Raw genomic sequence first — 25,609 nt, 5'->3', positions numbered from 1 at the left:
GTAAGATGCATGCTGATTTCTCAGATGTCAAAATATGGCAAGAGTTTGCTTCCTGGAACAGAATCAGTATGGTAGTTATGTGGAAAGGCTTGCAGAGTGAAGTGCAAACAATAATGTATTAAAGTTCAAACATGTTTTATTTATTTGCCATGTTCAGTTTAACAAGTGGATGTTGGTCAGCTTACAAAAGCAAGCATTCCTTTTCTGAGAATGTTGACAAGACCCTTTAAACCCCAGTTTGGTGGGTCTCTCTTCCTTGCAGAGATAAAGCTGCCTGCTTTGCTATTCAGAAGGGATTACAGGCATCACGTAGTGACATTAAGCTGTTTAACCATAATGATATGGATGACCTGGATCGACTATTGAAAGAACAAGAAATTGAAGATCAAAAGGTATGATTCTTAAAAAAATAAAACAATAAATAAATTAAAATAAAATAAAATAAAATTTTAAAAAGGTATTCTTTTGAAGAAAATTACGCAGTTCTTTTGTACTTTCTAAACAGCTGAATTATAAGTGAAATGGTAATTTGTCATGAAAACTTGCTTGTGGATCACATATGGACATTAAATAAGGGTGTTTCTACTTATTAAATGTACCTCAGATTAGAGAGTCAAGCCTGATAGTAATTGCCTCATCATTGCCATAATTATATATGGCAAATTTGAGGGAAAGTTATCTAGACAGCTTTCTAAAAGAGAGAAAGAAAAACAGCATGCATTTTGGGGGTGGAGGGATGTATACTCAACTCTACAGAAGTAACAACAGAATTCACTAGGGCATTAACAAGATGTATCTAGTGAATTCAAAATAGGCTTATTCATATTAGAATAAATCATGTATCAATTCACCGGAAGACACTGTGGCGGCAGATCTTAATTTATGAATTTATGAACAAAGTGAAGACTCTTTCTCCCTACCCCAACCTCATCCCAGATCTCTGAGCAGCTGCTCCCTGTGGGAAGCAGCTGCCTCAAGCATGGTTTCCTTCTACCTTGCAACCTATTTACACTTCTTCTCAAGCACCTGTGTAGTCCCTTGGAACAGGGAGGGAATTAGGCAGGTGGAACTTGCTCCTTGTTGTTCTGATAGAGAGTGGAACAGAGGAATCGTGTTCAAAGCATCACTGTTAGAATTAGCATTTATTTGCCCCTGACAACATGATCAGAGAACGTAGTTCTGTGGTCTGTGGTTCTCCATCAGGAACCACTGTGTGTGGATTGTACTGGGAACCCATTCACCACATCCTTTGTCTCAAACACCACTTTCAAGTGGACTTTCCCAGTGTAACTCGTCCGTTACTAGAGTAACTGATAAAAATGGTCATCACATCCTTAATTTTGTGTTAATTTCCATTTTTCCAGATATTTGCATTATTCCTTTTGGATTCTATCATCTTTGTTGAGGTGATAGCCTAAGAGCAGCACTTCATGATTATACATATTCTTGTGATGAATATGTATAGACTTATGCTATTTTATGCTGAGTGTGCTATAGACAGTGTTTTATAATTATACAATTTAGAAAAATCTATAGGGAAAATCTTAAAATTGAGACCATTCCACTGATTAATTTTTTCTACAGATTGTAAAAAGATGTCCCTTTTCTGATTCAGTAATGGAATGCTACCATATTGAAAAACACTGCCTTAGAAAGTGTGACCAATGAACCAGTCTGCTGTAGAGTTACTTTGCCAAGTTAGCATTGTACAAATTTGGAAGACAACATATTCAAGTTCTGTGTGTGTGTTGTGTAAGATTTATAATCTGTGGGACTTTTTTTTTAATGAATAACAAAGTTATCTTAAAATTTATTTCCATTTTATAGTTTTTACCTTTTTACTAATTAATTTATACTACGTATTCCTGCCAAGAGTAGGCTTTCTGAATTACTTTACATTTTGGTTTTTAGAAATAATTCTTTTTTAATTTTGTTTTCACAAAAATAATAAATGTTAAATTTTTAAATATTTTGTACTTAGATGCTTATATTTCCTTTGAAAGTAAGTTAAATAATCTGAGTTTGGATCAAACTCTTTTTGTCGGTTTCCCAACTAATGGGGTTCATATGTTTTTTCATTCCTTTTCTTATAGAGTTCTCTTATCCCCTATTAATCCTTCTTAAAAAAAAAAAGACAGTTGATAAAAACAGCAGTTCATAGAAGAAATGCAGATAACTGAGCAAATAGAAAATAGTCTGACTTCACTAACAATTACAAAAATTAGGGTAAGAGGTTTTGCCTGTCCAATTAGGGAAAACTTTCTATGGTAATAATCACTGCCACACTGATGTATGTGAGGATACAAAGGGCCTTCCAAAAACTCTGAGGAGAGCTTCAGTTGGCACAGCCTTTCTAGAGGGTAAATGGGCAGGTATATTCTGGGATTCTTAAATATCCATACCCTCTGGAGTGCTGTCTTTAGAAGAGAATCAGAAGTGGTGTCAAAGATCGAAGGATATTCACGTGATGTAAAAAAACAAAATGAGGGAAACAACCTAAATCCAACACTGTGGGAGTAGTTAAATAATTTACGGTATATCTACAAGGTGGAATATTAAATCTCCATTAAAATCATGGTTTAAATAATATTAAATAATGTGAAAATGTTCACAACATAATATTTTAAAACCTCACGTCCTAGAATGATTAAAACCCTGATTTGAACAAGGTAATTCACAAAGATATGTAGTTACAAGAAAAAGTTACTAGTGTGTGGTGTAACGAGCTCATTTGTTAAATTCTTTTTTGTACTTTTCCATTTCCCAAGAATATTCCAAAAATAAAATATTCCTTTATTGAGTATTTTAAGATCATAAGAAAGATACTTTGTTTTTTAAAGGCAGGGAGAGGCGGGATGCCCCCATGTCCTCAGCTGTGACCTCCCAGCAGACCCACAGCCTTCAGGTTTGAGTTAGTGACAGAGTGAAGATGACCAAGAATGATGTAAACTTTTGCATGCTTCAGCCGACACTTTTCTGAGCATTAACGTACAGCTGTGGGTTCTAAAATACCCCTTAAAGAATAGCTCTGATATTTGAGTTTCTAATTGTTCATTAGAAGCTTAGAGGCAAGAAACCTTTGAGTAGACAGGTGGCGGCAAACTCTGTGGAATTTTTTCAGTGCAATGTACCTGAAACATCTACAAATTCAGCAATGGGAGTGGTTTATTAGTGATATGACATCAGTGGGTTGTGGGAAGGTGTGTGTTACTTGAAAGAGTCCCTCCACTGCACCACCTTCGAACGTCACTGGGTGAGGTCATGGTCCAGTTTTACTTGAACCAGTAGTGAGGAGTAAGGAAGGAAAAGGGTTTCATCTGTTTTTTGGTAAATAAGGGAGATCAGGGTTTGTCTGTTTTTTAACTTTTTATTAGGAAAATTTCTGGCACATTCAAAGGAGACAGTAGTATAGTGAAGCCCCCTGTACCCTTCTCCTGGCTTTGTTTTCAATATTCTGCCATTCTTGTATCATCTGAACCTTCGCCTAACTCCCCACTCAATCTCTGTGATGATGATGATTGTCATCATCATTAGAGTTCTTTTTATTTTAGGTAAAATTTACAGACACTGAAATACATTAGTCCTAGTTATACAGTTTTGACCAGTGGTTATACCCGTGTAGCCCAGGTATCATGGCCCCCATCATGACATAAAACGTCCCCATCTCCCCCAGAAAGTTCCCTTGGGTCCCTTCCCAGTCATTCTGGGCTTGGAGGGTTTTGTTTGTGTTTTAGTATTCTCAGTGTCTAAACAGTTTGTGTTTGTGTGTGAGGCCTCCTAGTTGACTGTGTGACCTGAAAACATGTCTGAGAGAAGAAAGCACTGTTTTTCATCTCAAAATAACAGGATCTCAAACCTTGAGCTTGAAATTAATTTAATTTGACTATCTATTTGTTGATTTATCTTGGTGAATAAATCTTGTAGGGTGAAAGTGCTAGAGAGCACATAACAGATTATGTATTTGGAGTTACTGAAATTTAAAACATCTACTTTTTTTTTCTTTTAAAGAATCCTCGCAAGGCTCGTGTAACTCGACGTTTCATCGTAGTCGAAGGGTTGTATATGAATACTGGAACAATTTGCCCTCTTCCAGAATTGGTGAGCAACCATGTTTATTTATTATTTTAGTATTCAGACTATTTGGCACTTAGGCCTTTTGTTTATGACCATTTTTAATGTATAATGTCTGCATTGCTTTGCTTAATAGGTATCATAAGCAAATTCTGATCATACTAGGGAAGTAGATTAACGTTAAATGCCAACCCTGACCTTTAAAGAGTAATCAAGACAGGTTTTTTGTTTTTGTTTTTTTTTGCGGTATGCGGGCCTCTCACCGCTGTGGCCTCTGCCGCCACAGAGCACAGGCTCCGGATGCGCAGGCCCAGCGGCCACGGCCCACGGGCCCAGCCGCTCCGTGGCATGCGGGATCCTCCCGGACCGGGGCACGAACCCGCGTCCCCTACATCGGCAGGCGGACTCCCAACCACTGCGCCACCAGGGAAGCCCAAGACTCAGTTTTATAAAACCAAATTTATTGAGGTATAATTGACACATAATAAAATATACTCACTTTAAGTGTACAGTTCGATAAGTTTTGACAGATGTATACTCCCCTATCACCACCACCACCACAGTCAAGATATAGAACATTTCTGTCACTCCAGAAGTCCCTCATGCCCCTTTGTAATCAGTACCCCATTCCTGGCTGCAAGCCACTGTTGACTTGCTTTCTGTTCCTGTAGTTTTGCTTTTTGTAGAACTTCGTATAAATGAAATCATATAATATGTACTTTTTAAAACTCAGCTTTTTAAACGGGGATACAGTACACTGTCTTTAGAAACCATGACTGTTGAGATTTTTTTTAGGTGAAATTCACATAACATAAAACTAGCCATTTTAGAGTGTAGAGTTCAGTGGCATTTAGTACGTGCGCAGTGTTGTGCACTCATCAACTAGATAGTTGTAAAACTTTTTTGTCACTCCCAGAGAAGACCCAGTCCCCATTAAGCAATCACTCCGCATTTTTCCTTGCCCCCAGCCCCCACCAGTCTGCTTTCTGTCTGTATGGATTTACCTATTCTGGGTATTTCTGATAAATGGAATCATATAGTATATGACTATGGCTTCACTCACTTATAATGTTTTCATCGTTCATCCAATTTGTGGCATCATTTATCAGTACTTCATTCCTCTTTTTTTCTTTTAATTTATTTAATTTTGGCTGCGTTGGGTCTTCGTTGCTGTGTGTGAGCTTTCTCTAGTTTTGGCAAGCAGGGGCTACTCTTCGCTTCATTCCTTTTTAAAGCTAAGTAATATTCCATTGTGTGGGTATATCACATTTTGGTTTTTTTGTTAACAGATATTTGGATTGCTTCACCTTTTGGCATTTGTGAATAGTGCTGCTGTGAACATTCATGTACAAGTATTTGTTTGAATCCTTGTTTTCAACTCTTTTGTGTATGTGCCTAGCAGTGTAATTGCTGGATCATGTGGTAATGCTATTTTTAACTTATTGAGGAACTGCCATACTGTTTTCCACAGTGGCTTATACCATTTTACATTCCCACCAGCAATGGAGGAGGGTTTCAGTTTCTCCACATCCTTACCAATGTATACTTTTTTTTTTTTTAATTTTTGCCATTCTAGTGGGTGTGAAGTATATTTGCATTTCTGATTTACATTTCATGAATGACTAATAGTGTTGGGCCACTTTTCTTGTGTTGGCCATTTGTATATCTTTGGAGAAATGTTTGTAGAAGTCCTTTGCCCATTTTTAAACTGGGTTGTCTTTTTGTAAAGTTCTTTATGTATTCTGGGTACTAGACCCTTTCCAGGTACGTGATTTGCAAATATTTTCTCTCATTCTATAGGTTGTCTTTTCATTTCTTTGATAGTGTCCTTTGATGCACAAAAGTTTTTAATTTTGGCAAAGTCCAATTTATGTAGTTTTTTGTTGTTGCTTGTGCTTTTAGTGTCATATCTAAGAAATATATTGCAGGGTATGAAGATACACCCCTGTGTTTTCTTCTGAGATTTTTATAGTTTTAACTCTTATTTTAGGTCTTTGATCCACTTTGACTTAATTTTTGTATATTCTGTGAGAGAGGGATTCAGCTTCATTCTTTTGCATGTGGTTATCCATTTGTCCCTGTACCATTTGTTGAAGAAACTATTGTTTTCCCATTGAATGATCTTGGCACCCTTGCCGAAGTCAATTGACTGTAGGTATATGGGTTTATTTCTGGACTCTCAGTTCTATTCCATTTGTCTATATGTCTAGCCTTATGCCAGTACCATGCTTAATTACTTAATTCATGTAGCTTTGTGGTAAACTTTGAAATCAAGACGTGAGTTCTCCATTTTTGTTCTTTTTCAAGATTGTTTTGGTTATTTGGCGTCCCTTGAAATTCCATTTGAATGTTAGGATCAGCTTTTCCATTTCTGTAAAAAATTACATTGAGATTTTTTTATAGGGATTGTAGTGAATATTTAGATTACTCTGGGAAGTATTGCCGTCGTAATGATACTAAGTCTTGTCATTGATGAACATGGAATGTATTTCCATTTATTTCCGTTTTCTTCAATTTCTTTCAGTATTGTTTGTGGTTTTTACTGTAAAGTCTTGTACCTCTTGGGTTACATTTTTTTTTTTTTTAAGAAGATGTTGGGGGTAGGAGTTTATTAATTTATTTATTTTTGCTGTGTTGCATATTTGTTTCTGTGCAAGGGCTTTCTCTAGTTGTGGCAAGCGGGGGCCACTCTTCATTGCAGTGCACGGGCCTCTCACTAGCGCAGCCTTTCTTTTTGCGGAGCACAGGCTCCAGATGCGCAGGCTTAGTAGTTGTGGCTCACAGACCTAGTTGCTCCGCGGCATGTGGGGTCCTCCCAGACCAGGGCTCGAACCCGTGTCCCCTGCATTAGCAGGCAGATTCTCAACCACTGCACCACCAGGGAAGCCCCTCTTTGGTTAAATTTATTCCGAAGTATTTTATTCTTTTTTATGCTATTATAGATGGAATGGTTTTCTTAATTTCCTTTTTGGATTGTTCACTACTAATTATAGAAATACAGATGACTTTTGTGTATTGATCTTGCATCGTTCAACTTTTGCTGAACTTGTTTATTAGCTGAAACAGTATTTTTGTGGATCGTATTCTGTATATAAGATCATGTCATCTGTGAATAGAGCTAGTTTTGCTTCTTCCTTTCCAAGGATGGATGCTTTTCTTTTTTTTTTCTTGCCTGATTGCTCTGGCTAGAACTTCCAGTACAGTGCTGACTAGAAGTGACAAGAGTGAGTGTCCTTGTGTCATTCCTGCTCTTTAAGGGGAAAGCTTTCAGGCCATCACCATTGAGTATGATTTTAGCTGTGGGTTTTCCATAAATGCCCTTTATCCAGTTGAGGAAGTTCCCTCCTATTTCCTATTTGTTGAATGCTTGTCTCATGAGAGATTTGGGGTTTGTCAGATGCTTTTTCTGCCTCAGCTGAGTTAATCATGTGGTTATCCTTCATTCTATTAATATGATGTATTACACTGATTTTCCTGTAATAAACCACCATTGCATTTGACCATTAAAATCTGAATCTATGAGTCCATCAATTGAGTAGGGATTCAAAATAAAGGTTTCATATCTTATTTTTTTAGTTTTTCACTATTTCTTGAGGAAATCTAGATACATCCTAAATGTCAGTAAAAGAGAAGATTTGTTTTCCTCTCCTTCCTTTTGTGAGTGTCAAAGACTGATAGAATAATGTAGGAGAGATAGTCGGCCACAAGATACTAGAACTGTATGTTACAGGGGTACAATAATAAAGCAGTACTGATGGGCAAATATATAGCCAATGAAACAAAATGTAAAGTGTAGGAACAGATCAAGTACCTAAAGTACTTAGTATGTAAAATTACAGGATACAAATTAGGGTTTGACAAAAGGATTCCTGTTTTGTTTTACTTGTCTATTTGTGTTCCAGTACTGTGATGATATTATTAAATATTTTCTAAAACATAGTTTTTAGAAACTATCTCACTCATATAATACCTCATATTAATGGATGGGAAAGAATCAGTATTGAAAAGTTGTAATTCTCCCCAAATCAATTTGTTCATTGTTAATGAAAACTCAGCTAAAAGCCCAGTGAGGACCCCTCTCCCAGTTTCATGTTGATTCACAAGATTAGCCTGTAAAATCTTGATGGTTAAAAAATAAATTATCAGACTCAGGATATGAGACATCAACCCATCTTATATATTTCTGTGCATTATTTCTATAGTTTCAGTGGAAAAAATGATAGTAATTAAACATTTAATAACTAAAATTATGATTCTGGCACGAGAGAAGATTACATGAGTCATGGAAAGATTTAAGAGCCCAACTTCTCATGTTATATATATAAAAATTTAGTGGTTGATAATCACTGTATTTTAATTCAGCTGTGAAACTTATCACATACATATCATAAAGGGGTAAATCAGTTAAACACTAGGGGGAAAAAATCTGTACATATGTTCAGCCTCCCAATGTATAAACCAAAAAATTTATGAAATAATTAGAAGAACATATAGATAAATATGCATCTAAACCTTAGATGGGAAAGGACTTTCTTATAAGCCAGAAAGCAAAGGGGGAAAAATAAGATTAAAAAACATATTAATGAAAACTTTTTCTGGATTAAAAAAATGAATCTAAATTGGAACAGTGCCTCTGAGGGAAGAATATTTACAACATTTCTCTAGGAGTTTTTATGTATAATCAGACCAGTATTTAACAGATAGATTACATGTCTGTACTCATAATGTCTTAACAGTTCCTTCTTTAAAAATTGGCATTGTGCTGTCTGTATTACTGAGTTAAATTGAACCATTTTAGAGCATCTAAAATACAGTTATTTTTCATTATTCATGGTAGTTATGTTCTATAAAGTGTGTGTGTGTGTGTGTGTGTGTGTGTGTGTATTTATGTTCTGTAAAACTGCTGCAAATACTGAACTTTTGCTCCTAGGGCAAATACAGAGTTAGTTTTCTGCAAACCTCTAGTCACAACATTTTCATCAGTCACTCAGTACATAACGTTGTTTTATATGTGTTTCTGTTTAAAGACACCTTATTTAATATGTATCGTTGATTTATTCATATTGAACTCACAGCCAGCAGTATTATAACTCAGGCCTGAATGAAGCTTATGTAACACACACATTTTTTCCATAAGGCACATCACAGCCTTCTTGCACTTAGGGACTCTAGGCCAAACTTCAGCACTGTGCTTGGGGGCCATTTTAAACAACAAAATCACAAAGAAAAGCACAAAATGCGAAAAATGTGGCAGTAAACAGAATGTGAAAAGGACACTTGTTTGCAATATAAGCTGAAGCAGTAGCCTGTTAACTCAGCTGGGAAGGTGCATTTCAGGTGACTCAGAGTTTTTCACCACCCTGCAAATATGCCCTAAGTATCGATTTGGAGGTTACAAATAAATTTTAGCATGTAGGCAGATTCACAAATATGAATTTTCAGTATTTTAAAGTTGTGTTTATTTACCACTTAGGTTAAGTTAAAATACAAATATAAAGCAAGGATCTTTCTGGAGGAAAGCCTTTCGTTTGGAGTCCTGGGGGAGCATGGCCGAGGAGTCACTGAACATTTTGGAATCGATGTAAGCTCTCCTTTTTTGGAACATTCCCTCTTACAGTAACCATGCAGTTCCATCCTGCTGGGCAGGTTTCATGGGCACAAGACAGTGTTCCTCATCAATGTGCAGGGTGCAGCTTTGGTGTCTGTCACTTCACTGAGCCCACAGAGGATTGGGTCAGCCAGACCAGGGTCCCTATCTTCCCTTGGAACTCAGTGGCTAATCATAGAATTTGTGTTCTGTTTACATGGTAACATTTGATCCCAGCTTTCAGTGTTTCTTCTCTAGAGACAGTTAAATTTGCCTTCCATTTTTTCTTTAAAATCAGTAAGAATTCTCTAAGTTGTCCTTTAGAAAGTATCAAAGCAGTGAAAAGATGTTCTTTCTAATATTTAAAATTCTGTATTTTTATTTGTGTGTATGGGGGTGATATATATATATATATATATATATATATATATATATATAAAATAGAAATACCACCAGCATGGATTCACAAAGCCGTTCAAGGTCCCAGACAACTGGAGTGAGTTTTTCATTGTTTCTTTTGCTGAAAGGAAATGAGCCTCAACTAGCCCCACTCTTAGTGGGTTTTGCTCCTAGAGCCTCAGAGAGGAACAGTGTGGGCCCATCTGCAGAACCTGTCCTTACCCACCTCTGTGTGGTTGATGTGAAGGAAGCTTTTCTCCAAATCTTGTGCATAAAAGTTTTGCAACTTGTGTTAAAATGTTGAACTATAAAACATAAACTCACCTTAGATTATTTGCATCCCTCTACCCATACAGACCTAGAGAAAAATGTAGAGCAGAATGAATATCACACCAAGTTGACTGAAGCATACTCTTCAAAGACAAACTGACATTTGGCAATGAAATGCACTGAAGAATTAAGATAAATGGAAATGTAATTCAAGTAAAATTTACACCAGAGCAATTTTTAAGGCATGAACATTTTAAAGAAGGAAAAAGCACTATCTAATTTCACTGTTCCAGTTTTCTCACTGCTTCCAGCAGTTGTCTCAGAGGTAGTATTTATAATGGCTTGAGTAAGAGTGCAGAATGTATGAACCTTATTTGGACCCTAATTCAAACAAATACTGTGAAAAACAAGCTTTGTGAGACAGATGCTTGAACACAGTATTTGATATTAAGAAATTTTTCATTTTTTAAGTGTGGTAATGTTTTTGAAAGAGTGCATATCTTTTAGAAATGCACACTGAAATATTTATAGATGAAAACATAAAAAGTCTGAGATTTGCTCCAAAGAAATGAAGAGGGCAGTAGGGGGCTTATACGTGGAACAGGATTGTCCATAAGTTGATAATTATTGAATCTGGTGATGGGGATTCTTTATACTTTTGTATATGTTTGAAATTTTTCATAATGAAAGGTTAAAAAAAAGAATAGTGCACAGGTTTCCTTGTTGGATCTGTGGAACACTTGGGAAAACACCAGATGTGATCTGACCAGTCATTATTATGGCCATCAGTGAGTAATTACAGAATGGCTGCTGTATGCAGGGTGGAACTTGGTGCTGGGGGCTGGAGCAGAAGGTGAGGACCAAAGGAGTGCTGAGCTGTTGAGAATGTAGTGGGTACTCAGGAGCCCAGTGGGCACATTAGGTTCATCCACTGCCCAGTTGGTCCATTTTGGTCAGAGCCCATGATGGCCCATTGCCATCATGTTTGGATAAATTGATTTCATTTTTGAAAAGGTAGAAAAGGTAAATGGAATGTAGTACTTGCTCCAAAGTGTTCAAAACCCTGATAGATTTCTTTTTATTTCTCTCAAGTACCTTCTGTGGAGAAGGACAGCTGAGACCACTGTTTTAGCAAGGAAATGATCTTATCTTGTACCTCTGAATATGTTTAGTATCAAACAACTTTAGATTTCATCTTTTATCTAGCTCTTCCACGGTGAATAAATTGTCAATGAATGATGGAATGGCAAAAAAGTATAAAGTGAGACATCTTCAGAGGTGGGCTATGAAACATTGGTCCTTTTAATGATTGATTTTGTATGACTTACCCTTTATTTTCAAGGAGGTAGTTTGAATCCAGATGTTGACATGATTAGTGCTGAAATTTTGTCTCTAGGATTGACATTGGCCTTTCCCCCCAACTTTTCTTTAAATTGAGAAATAACTCCCGCTGTCCCTCTTTTCTGACAGATTGATGATATTGATCTTATCAGTGCCAACATGGAGAATTCACTTGCTTCTATTGGGGGTTTCTGCTGTGGCAGGTCTTTTGTAATTGACCATCAGGTGGGTTCTTTTTAAAAACAGAAGTAAAAACTGAAACCTGTTGCTCCATTGGTCAACTAAAAATGTAACTGCTATTACAAAATTTCATTCTAACTTAGTTTGTCACACAATTTTTATTTAGAAGTAGATTTGTTAAAGAATCATTCAAAATATTTACATTTAGAAATTATCTCCCTTTCTAAAAAAGTTTTGGTTTTGTTACATAACTTCTGTACATGCCTGGGTCTTACCACCTCACCATTTGTACGTGCTATTTGATAGGGAGAGCAGAGATTTGGTGCCTTTAGTTTTTTTAGCCAAAGGAAAACAAAGACAAAAAAAAGTGTTTATGTTTTATAACTTGTGTGTTTCTTCTCAGCGACTTTCCGGCCAGGGATACTGCTTTTCAGCTTCATTACCTCCCCTCTTAGCTGCTGCTGCAATTGAGGCCCTCAACATCATGGAAGAAAATCCAGGTATAACCTTTAAACACAGGAAGTCACAGATATTTCAAGTCATGTTAGCCATGCTGCTGGTTTGCCTTTTTGGAGAAATTAGCTGGAGGAAATGATTTCCCAGACAAAGCTCTGGCTCTGAATTACGTTATCTGGCAATTTATGGGAAAAATGATGGTGAAGAAGTTTTGTCCCTGCCTCAGGGTTTCGGGTTAGAGCTTCTCTCGTGTTTCTGGAGGTGAAGGCAGAGCCAAAGCAAAGCTCGCTCCCTTGGTGGGCAGAGATGCCAGGAAAAGGAGGGACTAGCTCTGGGCCAGTCATCCTTTAGTTTATCGGGGTTTTTTGAGAAATTAGCTGAAGTATGCTAATTCTTGGTACTTATAATTTTATAACTGTTGTCTAGTTTTCCTCATCAGCCTTTGATTCATGAGTTGGTGCTGAGGCCATACAGGTTTACCAACTATTAAAGCTTGCTTAATGGGCAGTCGACTCAATTTAAAATGTGGTTTGGGGCTGTGATAGCGCCTCCTCACCAAAGGCTAAAAGGAAAATGGAAAAGCAGGCCTGGTATTTGTAATTTTAAATTTTATAAATTTCTAAAGATTCAGCATTGGTTTTAATTCAGAGAATCAGTAAAAGTGAGTGTTTCTGTGTGCACATTCACATGGTTGCTTGTCAGATACCTGCCACTCCTGTCTCCTCAGATATTTCAGTTTGTGGATTTTCCTTAAAAGAAAGTGAAAATATCAAGAAGAGATCATAAACATTACTGCAATGTCTATTTTTTCCCAAATTGTTTAGGGTCCAGAAATATTTAATATATTTGTACCCTTTTGTTCTTGGCCAGATAATTTATAGTATCTTAATAAGAACAAGAGCCATTGTTTTGTTGTGGAAAACCTCATCCCAGATTTTGCTGAAAGTTGGGTGAGCAGGTGCCAGCTAGTATATGCCACAGATGAAAGTTGGGGACCTTCAGAGGAGTTACTGGCAGTCTATTTGTGTGTTATTAGTGGGCAGAAGGATTTGCTGCATTTTAAATTGATGAACTGGATCTTTAAAAACATTTTTAGATTAGTATATGCAGTCTTCCAAATGTACTGATGTATTTGTTTCCTTCAGATATTTTTGCAGTGTTGAAGGAAAAGTGCAAACGAATTCATAAAGCTTTACAAGGGTGAGTTTTACATATTTTCAACCAACTCAAAAGTTTATCTGCACAACATTTAAACAACTTGTGAAAAATTTTGAATGTCACCTCTTTGGTTTTCAGTGCATTTAATAGGCTTGAGTCAGTTTGTCTAAATTGCAGCTAAGAAACCAAAAACACAGTTCATTCAAATTTGTCTCTGTGTGTGAAACCAGAGCATTCATTTTGTCATTGTTTTAAAATATCATAACTTTGTTTTTCTAAAAATGATACAAGCTCGTTGGTAAAATACTACAGCAGTACAGAAAGTAACAAAGATGAAAAAAAATAACACAACATGCTGCCACCAGAAATAACCAGCATGAACACTGGCGAATCTCCACACATCTTGTAAGGATAAAAGGATGACAGTGGGTTCATACTGTCCATGCTGCTTTTTAGAAAATTACTGATTTATTTTAAGTTACTTCAAGAAAAAGAAACAAGTGAAATAGAAGTGAACCTTATGAGTGTTCTGTTTACTTTTGTTTTAACAACACAAGAGTAGTTCTTTAAGATTCCTCTAGAATTGAGAAAAAAATTGAGGCTAGTGACATCTTCAGGCAGATTTCTTATCTTACAGAAAATGATCTCACCTTGCCTGTGGTTTCTTTTTGCCTTTCCAAGTTGAAACCTGCCTTCTCAGTCATGGAAGTCCTATCCCTATTGCCAGATATGGAAACTAGAAACTTTTCTAAAAAGGACAGTTAATAAATAAGCGGGTCACAGATGTTCCCGATAAAGTAGGGGGAGAAATAATTGAAGTTGGGTCTGACTTTCTGATCCTAACAAAAGTCCTTGTATGATTTATGGTAGAGAGATATTATTGTTTCCAGTTACATTGGCTTATGAAATATTAATAAACCAGTTCAGCCTAGCACATTGGAGTCACTGTCAATTCATGAACACCTACCTCAGATGCCCTTTATTCTATGAGTGTTAATTTGTTTATTTTTTAAATCCAATCCTCTACTTTTCCCAGTTCTTTCACACTTTTTCTCCTCTCCAAAATCCCTAACCCTCTGTCTCACTCCACCCAGTTTTAGCTGACAGCCTTGCCTCATGCTGTCGCTTGGGAACTCCCTCATTTTCCCTCACAGACCTGCACACCTGCGGGTATCCGAACCAGTCTTCCCTCGTGTTATAGCCAAAGAAACGTTCCTCCATCTATCACAGCTCTTCTTTCTTAAGGACCAAGTGCCTTTGGTTGTCTCCTCTCCTTTCTCTTCAGTCTCTCCCCTTTCCTGAGTCATTTGATTAGCATTCAAGTACACCCTGCCCTATCTTGTCTTAAATTCTTCTTTCCTGTGGCCCCATACTCCCCTCTAGCAACTAGCCCATTGCTCTGCTTCTCTTTATAGCCAGTCTTTTTCCAGAGTTGTTTATGCCCTCTCCACATCCTCACCTCTCATGTACACTTGAAACTACTGAAACCCACCTCTACGGCACTTTACCCAGAATGTTCCTGTGACTACTGAGGGATGACTGTATTTTCTGATGTTAAAACATCCTTGCATTCCTGAGTAAATCCCTCCTTGATTACAGTATATTTTTCTGCCCTGTTAGAATTTTGAATTTTTATATCCATATTTATAATTTAAATGGGCCTATAATCTTTTGTTACAACAACCTTACATAACCTAGGAATCAATGTGTGGTAGCCTCAATAAAATATTGAGCAGTTTTTCCACTTCCCTGCGTTATGGAGCCATTGTATAAGACCAGGCTTGATTATTTGTTTCTTCAAAGTTGAGCAGGACTCCTCTGTAAGACTCTCTAGACTTGGGGCCTTTGGGCTGGGCATAGTCTGTGATTATCTCTCTTGTGTCTGTTATTTCCCCTTTTTATTTTCTGTTTCTGTCGTTTTCATTCTTATGATAATCTGTCCAGGATTTTGCCCAGCACATTTTTAAGTTTGATTTTGTTTTTTACTCATATTTTGTTTTCTCTGATTGATTTTTTTCCCCTTATTTCTCTACTTTCTTGTTTCATTGAATTGTGTTTTTTTACTCTTTTTTAGCTTTTTACATTTAGGTTATTGGTGTTATTATTTTCCAATAAATATCTTAAGGATAAACATTTCAAAGGCAGTAAGTATTTTCAGTGTTCAGTTCTAAGTAATTTTTTTTAGTCTCCTCTAATCAGTGATTTGCTTCTCTCATCTCTGAGGTTGCATTTGGGAGAGGAAGTCAGCGGCCTATGCTGCTTTGGGTCCTTGCTGGAATCTTGAAGAGCTCCTAAATTCTAACAGATAATTATTCATGTCCAGCACTTTCCCCACACTAAGCACATGATGGAGACCACGTCTGAACTGTTGATTGTTCTATCCCTAGGACCTAGACCAGTGTTTAGTATTTCCATTTGGTAAAATGGGTAAAATAATATGGTAAATAATGTGCTCTCCGGAAGTGCTTTTTTTAAGTATAACAGGCTCTGAAACACAACTTCTAACTTTCTGAACTCAAGTTATAATTCTCTGTCCATTTGGTTTTAGTTAAACTTTAATGCAGCATCCAGGCAGCCAGAAAGAGGGCATTTTGTTTCATTCCTTCTCACACCAACTTGCTCCACCTAACATGTGAGATGAGCCCATTTGATCAAATAATAAGCTCGATTGGGCTTATAGGTGCCTTGTTTGTATCAAGGAAAATCCAGGCCATTTAATTCATATGAAATGCAATTTGAAAAGTAATTTTTTAAGTTCTCCCTGAGAGTACATGACCTAAAACAATTAATACTTCTTTGTGTACAAGTTTAACACATTCAAAATTCACCTAAGAAATGGGTTTTGAAAGCATATTTCTTAGTTTCTACAGTAGTAAAACAACTGATCTATAAGGTTTCCCCATATTCCAGAAGCCCTAGAGTCTAAGATTCCATGATTCAAATCTGCAGCCTGATTTACTGAGAGATCCTAGTGTGATGCATTACATTTAAAGAAAGTAGACACAAATTAATGATGTTCAAGGGTGGTTTGAAAGGCAGGTGAGCTTAGCTTCCTCACTTCATGTGATACTCGGCACAGGTAGTCATTCAGTAAAAGCTTGTTGAGTCCTAAACATGTTTGAAGAATCGAATATGCCAGCAAGTGCTTTTTGTGCTCATTTCATTCTAAGGGAAAAGCAAATCTTTCCAGGTAAAGCAGACTAAATGAAAGCCATTTAAAATGTTTAGCCCAATTTCAAATAGACATGTATCACTCTTTTTGTCCTAGGAGATAGGTCAGAAATCAAACCATACATGGCTAAATTATATGGCCTACTGTTCTCATAACACTGCAATAATCATTTGAAAATACAGGCTTTCACCCCTAAAGAAATCTCCCTTCCTTCCTGAGAAACAGCAGATTTCTGTGCTGTTAATCCTAAGAGAGAAGAAAATAATTGTAATTCAAGAAAAATTTAAAATTAAACATGTACACAAGAAGACAGCTTTACAACCTAAATATACTGTTGGTGATCAAAGTATAAAATTTTAGTGTCAGAAATTATCCCTGTTGTTTATAAAAGACAAGATACAAACTAAAGATTTAGAAAATAAGGAAGCAACATTATCAATTATAATATGTTATCCATGGAGGAAACAGAGGTAATAGAAAATGATGGTGCAGACACTTCCCTAAAGTGGGTGATGAGGGAGGCCCCCCCGGACCTGGGACCGGGCGTGTCTGGTGCTAACCGTGCAAGAACAGGAGAGAGCAGGTGAGAGGAAGCGACAGGACAGAGGCCCAGGGCTGAGTGGGCCTGCAAGGGGCCCCTCGAGGAGGGGTTGGCCCCAGCCAAGGTGGGTGAGGCGCGTAGACCGTCTGGTGGGAGGCTGGGGATGACGCACGTGTTCTCTGTGAAATGTGAGCCGGAGGGTCCCGCGGGACCGGGAATCCTCTTCCCAGCCATGCTGCAGGGTGTCCTAGACTAGGAAGCACTGCCCAGAGCGTGCATTTTTACCTCCCTTTGTCAGATCTGGAATCCCACCACATGATGTTTCCCATGGAAGTCCCAAGTTTCTGTCACCTTCATTAATGCAGACTTTGTAAAATTATTTATATGTGAGAAATCTGAGCTCGGAAGAGGATTTATGCTTGTGTGTGTGTTACCCTTCCTCAGCATTTCTGGATTAAAAGTGGTGGGTGAGTCCATTTCTCCAGCATTTCACCTCCAGCTGGAAGAGAGCACTGGGTGTCGAGACAGAGATGTTAAACTACTTCAGGAAATAGTAACTCAAGTGAGTATCCAGTTATTCGGGTGAATCTCTTCGTACTCTTCTACCCTGAACCCAAGCAATTTTTAAGGCCATTTTTAAGAATGCTCTCTTTGCCCTAAGAGATTGGGTACAACAGAAATTGTGGTTACCCCTCTGGTGACATGGAATTGTTCCGATGCCCAGCCTTCCCGACATCTGTCCCTGCCCAGTGGAGTCTGTAGCAGTCTCTGCTGACAGGCTGCAGGTTATTCCATTGGGTCAATTTTCAGTTCACATTGAAGTTGTGTTCTTTGCCACATTGTATTAAAATACACTTTGCTTCCACTCTGAATAATTAGTCTTCCAGAAAACCCAGTTGCTTACTATTTACAAAGCCAGGCTTTTGCACATGTAGGTGAGGATGGCATTGTGTATGGTGATGGCGCACAACACCGGACAGCTGACTGGGGCTGAACACCCAGCATAGCTCAGAAACAGGTCGAAATAATCTTGTAACCAAAAAGGACGGAAGAAGAGCCACTCCTTTACCATGCCTAACTTGGGAGCTTGATTTAAATGTCTGACTTCTGAAAGTCTTACTACTAAGTGTACCTTAGTTATTAACTAAGAAACGCATCACTAGGGAAGATCCCTTGGCCTTTTACTGTTCAGTAGAGCTGCTTTCACCCAAGTCCTCTCTCCTCACTTTCCTCCTTCTAAAGAATGGTCAAGTGGCCCTGCAGCACTGAGCACCGAGGGGGGTGCTGCCTTGTACTTGAATCTGAAATACGTGGAGTATGTATTTGAGAATTTCCTTGTCCTGCTTGTCCTGACGGTTCCTTTCAGAGGCTCCTTCCCTGAGTCCGTGCTGCCAGGCATCAGGGTAGTAGTGACGGTCAAGTCTGCCATGTGCCCCTGCCCGGCTGTGGCACAGCAGGCAGTCACGTGGCTGCTCAGTATGGAGACTGTGGTGCTAAGCCAGCCTCTGGCTTCAGCTGACCTGTACCCTACGATGTGTGAACCACAGTACCTGCAGGCATTGATTCGTGGAGAGCTTCTTGCAATTTGTGGAGCATTGATTCGTGGAGAGCTTCTTGCAACTTGTGGCCTTCCAGAGTCAGTTGTCCTAAAAAAACAAAATAAAACCAAACCCAGAATATGAGATTCCTAATTAAGGAAACGTGTCAGATTATGAATGAACAGGCTGGAATGGCTCTCGCCTCGCTGGGTGAGGAAATGTCACGGATGTCTCCTCAGGTGCAGCTCTGCAAAGATGAAAAAAAACTCTTTAAAGGGGAAAAGCATCCCACAGACCTTTTTTACTGCCTCGGTGTTTTTATTGTCATATTACTTAAATGTATAAGCTATAAAAGGAAGTACAACATCCTTTTAATTAGAGCTCCTATACAAATATAATACCAAAACAAATTTATAACAAATATAAGCAGAACAGACAAGCCTAGTAAGAGTCAAATTATGACATTACCTTCATGTGACAGCTGAGTTTGTTTTCTAACTGAGTTGCCGGGTGGTGTGACTGACGCTGACTGCCGCCAGAGCAGCCTTGTGAAGCTGCATGTCCTATGTTGGAGTCTGTGGTGACGCCGTTATTATCCCAGAGCCTCCCCTCCAACCCCCCTCAGGGTGACTTTGTGTCACAGGACGTGGGCCTTCTCTAGGTGCCAGGGTGTCAGTTCCAGTCAGATCCACCTCGGTTCTTTTCTCACTAGGTAGCGACAGCTAAGGTCTTACTGCAACTCTGTTCCAGAGGGAGACTCAGAAAGGGCATGTGAATCAAGTGACTCGATACTTCTCTTACATAGGTTATCCTCATAACAAAAAGAAAAAGTGAGTCTGGACAATTCACAGATCCCAAAATTACATCTGTGGGCTCCCGCTGGATATTGGCTGTCTTCAGGAAATCACCTTGAGAATTGAATGAGGAGAGAACAGCCTCTGGGGAAGGGAACAGAATACTATCTGGAAACTGCATTTGTAGGAAGGAAGAGGACAACTCTTAGAGTTTCTTTGCATCATTGCAGCTTCCATCTTAATAAGTCTTTTGTCCTGTTCCTCTTTGCTTTTTCTTTTCAATATTTGAAAGAGAAAAAAGGATCATGACACCGTAGTTCTTGTTTAAGCTTTGCAGAACTGAGCAGTTCTGCCAAATTTTTGTTGACTTCCTGATAAAACAGTTTTTACAAACTGAGCTATGGTTTATACTGTTTCTTAACTAGACAGGACTAGAAACAGAGCCAGTCCAGATGTTTGCAGAAGGAGTTAACTTTTCCAGGTAGACTTCCAGAATGTAGAATCAGCAAAAGACATTGCCTGCCATTGTTTTCCATCTTTTCCTAGCAGAGGAAAACCTTGCCTCACAGCTTACAGAATGGCCCCTCTTCAGGCAAATACCTGCACTGCCACACGCTGGCAGTGATTGTTCTTTCCTTTACAACACCCCTTGCTCTAGCTGACTGTTTGTTTGTTCATTTGTTTAAAAATACAATTCACGTTCCATAAAATTCACTCTTTAAAGTATACAGTTGAGTGGTTTTTAGTATCCTCACAGGGTTGTGCAGCCATCACTGATTTCAAAACGTTTCATCACCCCAAGGAGTAACCCTTATAAACCATTACCCTCGTCTGACTTTATGCTTTATTTTGATAGCGATTATTTAATTTTTTAAAAAATGTTGGCAGGTAGCTGATGTATTGGAAAGCTGTGCAAAATGTGACACCAGACTCTTCTGTGCTTGGTAGCACTGTGTCCGAGTGTAGCACATGGGAATCAGAGGTGGTGTTGATATTTGACGTGTGAGCAGTTCCTCTCTGAAATGATTCTGCTGGCGTTACTAAGTGCAGCTCTTGGTTAGCCTCCGGGGCTTTGTTGGTCCTGTTTCCCCCTGTCCTAACTCTGCTTTGCCTAAAGTGGTAAACACTAGTTACCTATGGCTGTTTAAATTAAGTCAGATTCAAAGTTCAGTGTTACAGTTGCACTAGCCATATCTCAAAGTGCCCGAGAGCCACGTGGGCCCCTGACTGCCGTCCTGGACAGCACAGGGCAAACACCTCCATTATTGCAGGAAGTTCTGTAGAACAGTGCTCTCAAGATGATTCTGTGGTATTTTGTTTTGTCTTCTAGCAGTTATAATTGGAAAAATGAATTAAAACTACTATTGAGAGTAGCATTTCACTGCACCTTCCTGTTTTAATGATCAGTGTCTGCAGTCCAGGTTGCAAATGTATTCCTTTTCCTCATACAGTGCATGGACAGAGGCATCGCGTTAACTCAGGCGCGCTACCTGGAGAAAGAAGAGAAGTATCTCCCTCCTCCAAGGTTGGTAGACTTAAAATTATGACCTGAGTCATTGTTTTCTACTTTAAACTCTGTATGAAATGTATTATGTTTTGAAATTTTTTGAAAGACTGTCACAAGATAAGGAAGAATGTGTATTGTTAAAAGATAGAACATCACCTGTTTCTGTTCTTAAGCTAGATGTTTTCCCATTTTAATTGAAAATGCCCTCAGGACTCTGTAATTAACTTAATGACACATCTGCAATCCCAAGAACGAACTGGGACAGCCCAGGTTCGCACTGGCGACGACCTACCACTGTGCTGCGGTAGCATGTGCTGGGCCAGCTGTTTCCGCCACCAGGATAGTCCTTACGGTGGGGGGGGGGGGGCACAGTCTGGGGGTTGCTGCTCATCCCACCTCTGGCCCAAGCACTATGTGGTACTTCATCTGACAAATATGTATTAAACACCCAAGGAAAAGCAAAGTGACAGTGGGGAAAACCTCTACAGAGGTTCAAGCAGCCCTCAGTGGGAAGGCACCTTGACTCATGATTTAAAATTGGCGTTGATTCAACACCTGATTCTGTCCCCTAAGCACTTAAACAGTGTAGTCCAAGAAGGTAGACACCCAGAGCTTGAGGGTTTCAGGGTCATGACACAGGTCAGGGAGGTCACAGAGGAGGAGGGCATGGTTAATTCTGGCCTGGGACGGGCTGAGGCTTCCTAGAACAGGAGACGCTTAAGCCAAGCCTGCAAAATCAAGCATATCAAACAAGCTGGGGTGGGCATCAGGCCTTCCAGCAGGGTCTGCAGTGGCGTAGAGACCTACAGGTGCACCTGGGGAGCCCAGAGCACAGGTTTGAGAGGCACCATGGAGAGGGAGCCTGGAAGAGTCTGGGAGAGACCCACGAGAGCACACAAAGTCAGCGCTGTGCAGGCGTGGAGCACTGGGCTGGGTTCTGGAAGACTGTTCTGGCAGCAGCTCGAAAGCACCCTAAAGATCCTGCTCTCTCCGTTCTAGTTACACCATCCAAAGTTGTGATCCTGTGTTTCATGAGGACAGGGGCCACCGTCATTTTGTGCCCTCAGGACTCTGGGCCCAGCCCAACTCAGTGTGTATGTGTCCAGTGGCTGATGCAGATGTTTGCAAAGGGGAGTGAGAGGGACAGGGGTAGAAGTGCCCTGTCAGGCTGATATTTCTTGTCTTCAGTTTCCTGAAAACTTGAAAATTTCTGCCTCGCATCAAAGTATTGTAGAACCTCTATATGACTTAATTGAATTACACTTATGAACAACCACACACTCATTAATATGAGAAACGTTGACTTCCTGCTTTGGGCCTGATACTGCTTGCAGCGGTAGATTTAAAGGACAGAGTTTCCTGCCGGCCCTGGGCAGAGCCCTACTGCAAGGTTACCTTGACTAGATCGCTACTAGTCCAGGCAGGGAACGGCAAACTCCTGTAAATAGCAGATAGTAAAATACTTTCAGCTTGCAGGACACAAGGTCCCTGCCACAACTACGCAACCCTGCCGGGGCAGTGAGAAAGTGGCTATGGACAGTAGGCCATGTTCCAGTAGAAGAGCTTTATTCACAAAAACAGGTGGCAGGCTGACCCTTGGTATAGACTCTCATTTGACTGTCTTTTGTGTCCCTTATTATTTCTCAGCATTAGGGTTGTGGTCACAGTGGAACAAACAGAAGAGGAACTAGAGAAAGCTGCGACCACAATCAGCAAGGTGGCCCAGACCGTGCTGCTTTAGTCTGGGGCCTGGTGGCCTCTCACCACGCAACATGCAGACAGACCTGAGTCACTGCAGAGTGAGCCAGAGGGGGCCTGCGGGAACCACATAGGGTGTCACTAGATGGTGTGGATATCGACTCAGTGTATGACCATGAAAAGGATGCTGGGTACTTAAAAGAAAACAAATCCAAAAGCCCAAGAACTGATTTTCTTAAGAGAAAAACTAATGACAGCATATAATTGATATTTAAATTGTGCTGTTTAGTACTATTTAAACGTTTTATTAATACTAGTATTTTATATTCTTTTTTTTGTTGTCATTGTTTAAAAATGGAGCTTCAGTGTATCTTCTTTCCCTTCTAATGATAAAGATTGTGAGCACTCCTTAATATCTCATAGAAAATTTTCTGCAACATTAAAGCTTAGAGGCACTTCAGCATATATGATACAAAATGTATTGAAGATCTAATTCAACCACATCTTTTTCAGTCTTCGTCATGTGAAGCTCAATGGTGGCTAATATATAAAGAATACTTTATGTGTGATCATTATAAATTTTTCATTATAATATATTTGAATCCTAGAATTTTTATATACACTAAATACTGATGTTGCACCATTTCTAACAGTGAATCTTAGCATCCCTAACCAGAGAATAGTCATTATACTTCCTAAGTGAGCAATAATTTAAATTAAATGCTATTTTATTTTAGTATAATTGACCTGTACATTCGTTATGTGTTGACTTCTAATCTGTTTTCAGAAGAGGATTATTGTGATGATCCCAAAATAGAAATCATGTCCTTGATATTTTAGAATATCTAGAATATGTTGTTTTTTGTATAGGGACGTATAACTACAAGCTTTTTTTCTAAGCTAAAGAAAATGAGACCTTTATTTCTTTTCAGTTTATGAATTCCAGATATCTAAAAAAGATGTGAAAGCACTAAAAATAAAATTTTTAAGCTGTGTTTCAGCTATTTGTTTTTTCTTTAGCAAACCAAGTTGGGTGGTATAAATGTTTGTGATATGTGCCATAAGGTACTACATAAATATTACGCTATTACTCCATCTCTTATTAAAGAGAAAGGAATAAAATTATATTAAAAATGTCATTTTATAATATATGTTCATATTAACAAATGGTCTTCAACATCTTTTTAAATAACATATTTTTTTAATTTTTAGTTTCTATTTTGCCCGAGGTATTTTGTACATATGTGCCTTGTGAGTGCCGCTGCTTTAAAGGATACAGTACTCTTTGGGGGATGAATCTGTTTTGTTTTGTTTTGTTTTTTAATGAAATAAACCTACATTCCTGATAATCAGTCTTTTGCATATGTAATCTATTCAACAGAATAGTCTCTTGATTTTAAATTCTGCAGGCCTAGGGTAGTATTCTGTGTGTGTGTGTGTGTGTGTGTGTGTGTTTGTGTCGTGGGGGTTTTTGGAAAATATTAATTTAATTTCTTAGTGCCTTTCTTCAATGTACAGTATCTGAAATTTCCTTGGTTCCTATTGATTTAACCCTTGGCCACTTATGACTACAAAAATACCAGACCTATTATTTTTATAAACAGATTAGGATTGTAACTTTTCAGCTACTTTTATAATACTCTATAAGTCAAAATTGCAATAATCTAGTTTATTGCTACATTTAAAAAATGATTGGACTCAAAAAGAAAATGATTGGACGTTCCTGGAAAAGATGGTGGACATTATTTAACTTTATTAACATTATTTAATGCTCACACATTATTTAACTTCAATCCTTGAAACACATCAACACGAACCAAAAATAGAGTCTTTATATTAAAGCTATAGAGTGACCACAATCTGGTAATACACACCACAGAAAATATCTACTAGAAGCAATAAATTTGTATGAAACAAGCAAAATGTTGAGAAACAACAGTCATCTCAAACCTCAAGCAGTTTACAAATTGCTGTTTTAGAAACAGTGAGAGAGAGAGGGTTCTGAAGTGCTCTATCAACGGACCTCTGTTTAGAAAGGCAGTGGCTGGGTGAGCAGCATGGAAACCTTTTGAGCCGGTTTCCACTCAGCAGTTGCCCCCAGGGGAGAAGGAAGCCACCCACAACGGCTCCCTTTCTATTGTCCACAGAAGGCTCTAGCTCAGGAAAAGTGGGGCTTTGAGTCAGGTTAGGACACGTGGACCACAGGCCTAAATATAAATCTTAAAACTATGAAACTTCTAAGAGAAAGCACAGGAGGAAATATTTTAAATCTTTGGTTAGGCAAACATAGATACAATACCAAAAGCGTAAGCCATAAAAGGAAAAATTAGTAAATTAAGCTTCATTAATTCATTGTTTAATTTGTTCTTCAAAAGACAGCTTGAAAGAAATGAAGACAGGTCACAGACTGTGAGAAAATATTTGCCAATCGTATGTAATAAAACATGTGTATCCATAAATATAAAGAACACAGCCCCAAAATAAGAAATCCAAAAGCATAATTTTAAAATGGTGAAAGACTTGACATTGCATCAAGAGAGACATTCAAATATCTAAACTCATGAAAACGTATTCGACCTCATTAGTCATCAGAGAAATGCAAATTAAAACTACAAAGAGGTACTATTACACACTCACTAGAATGACTAAAATCAAAAAGACAGATAACACCAAATATTGGCAAGATGCGGAGAAAATTGGAAACTACATTGTTGGTGGAAAGGTAAAATGGTACAACTACTTTGGAAAAGTTTGGCAGTTTCTTAATATAAATTTGTCATGTGGGCCAGCAAATCCACTTCCAAGAGAAAAACATGTTTGTGCAAAAAATTGTACACAAGTATTCATAAGATTTTTTTTTATTTTATTTATTTATTTTTGGCTGCATTGGGTCTTCG

General features: G+C 38.4%; 1 protein-coding gene across 1 annotated transcript in view; it reads left to right on the top strand.

Annotated features, from left to right (window-relative positions):
• Positions 1–24,061, top strand: part of SPTLC1 (serine palmitoyltransferase long chain base subunit 1) — a 78,467-nt gene extending 54,406 nt beyond the window's left edge. Inside the window, exons 7-15 of the mRNA XM_030832543.2 lie at positions 263–392; positions 4,009–4,098; positions 9,545–9,652; positions 11,798–11,893; positions 12,252–12,348; positions 13,450–13,504; positions 17,620–17,737; positions 20,959–21,032; positions 22,662–24,061. Of these exons, the coding sequence (XP_030688403.1) occupies positions 263–392; positions 4,009–4,098; positions 9,545–9,652; positions 11,798–11,893; positions 12,252–12,348; positions 13,450–13,504; positions 17,620–17,737; positions 20,959–21,032; positions 22,662–22,755 (862 nt within the window). The 3' untranslated portion in view covers positions 22,756–24,061. The remainder of the gene's footprint in view (positions 1–262; positions 393–4,008; positions 4,099–9,544; positions 9,653–11,797; positions 11,894–12,251; positions 12,349–13,449; positions 13,505–17,619; positions 17,738–20,958; positions 21,033–22,661) is intronic.
• Positions 24,062–25,609: the final 1,548 nt, after the last annotated feature.

The sequence above is a fragment of the Globicephala melas genome, chromosome 6 (genome assembly GCF_963455315.2).
Source record: "Globicephala melas chromosome 6, mGloMel1.2, whole genome shotgun sequence".
Taxonomy (NCBI): domain Eukaryota; kingdom Metazoa; phylum Chordata; class Mammalia; order Artiodactyla; family Delphinidae; genus Globicephala; species Globicephala melas.
This window is presented reverse-complemented; position numbering and strand designations above follow the sequence as displayed.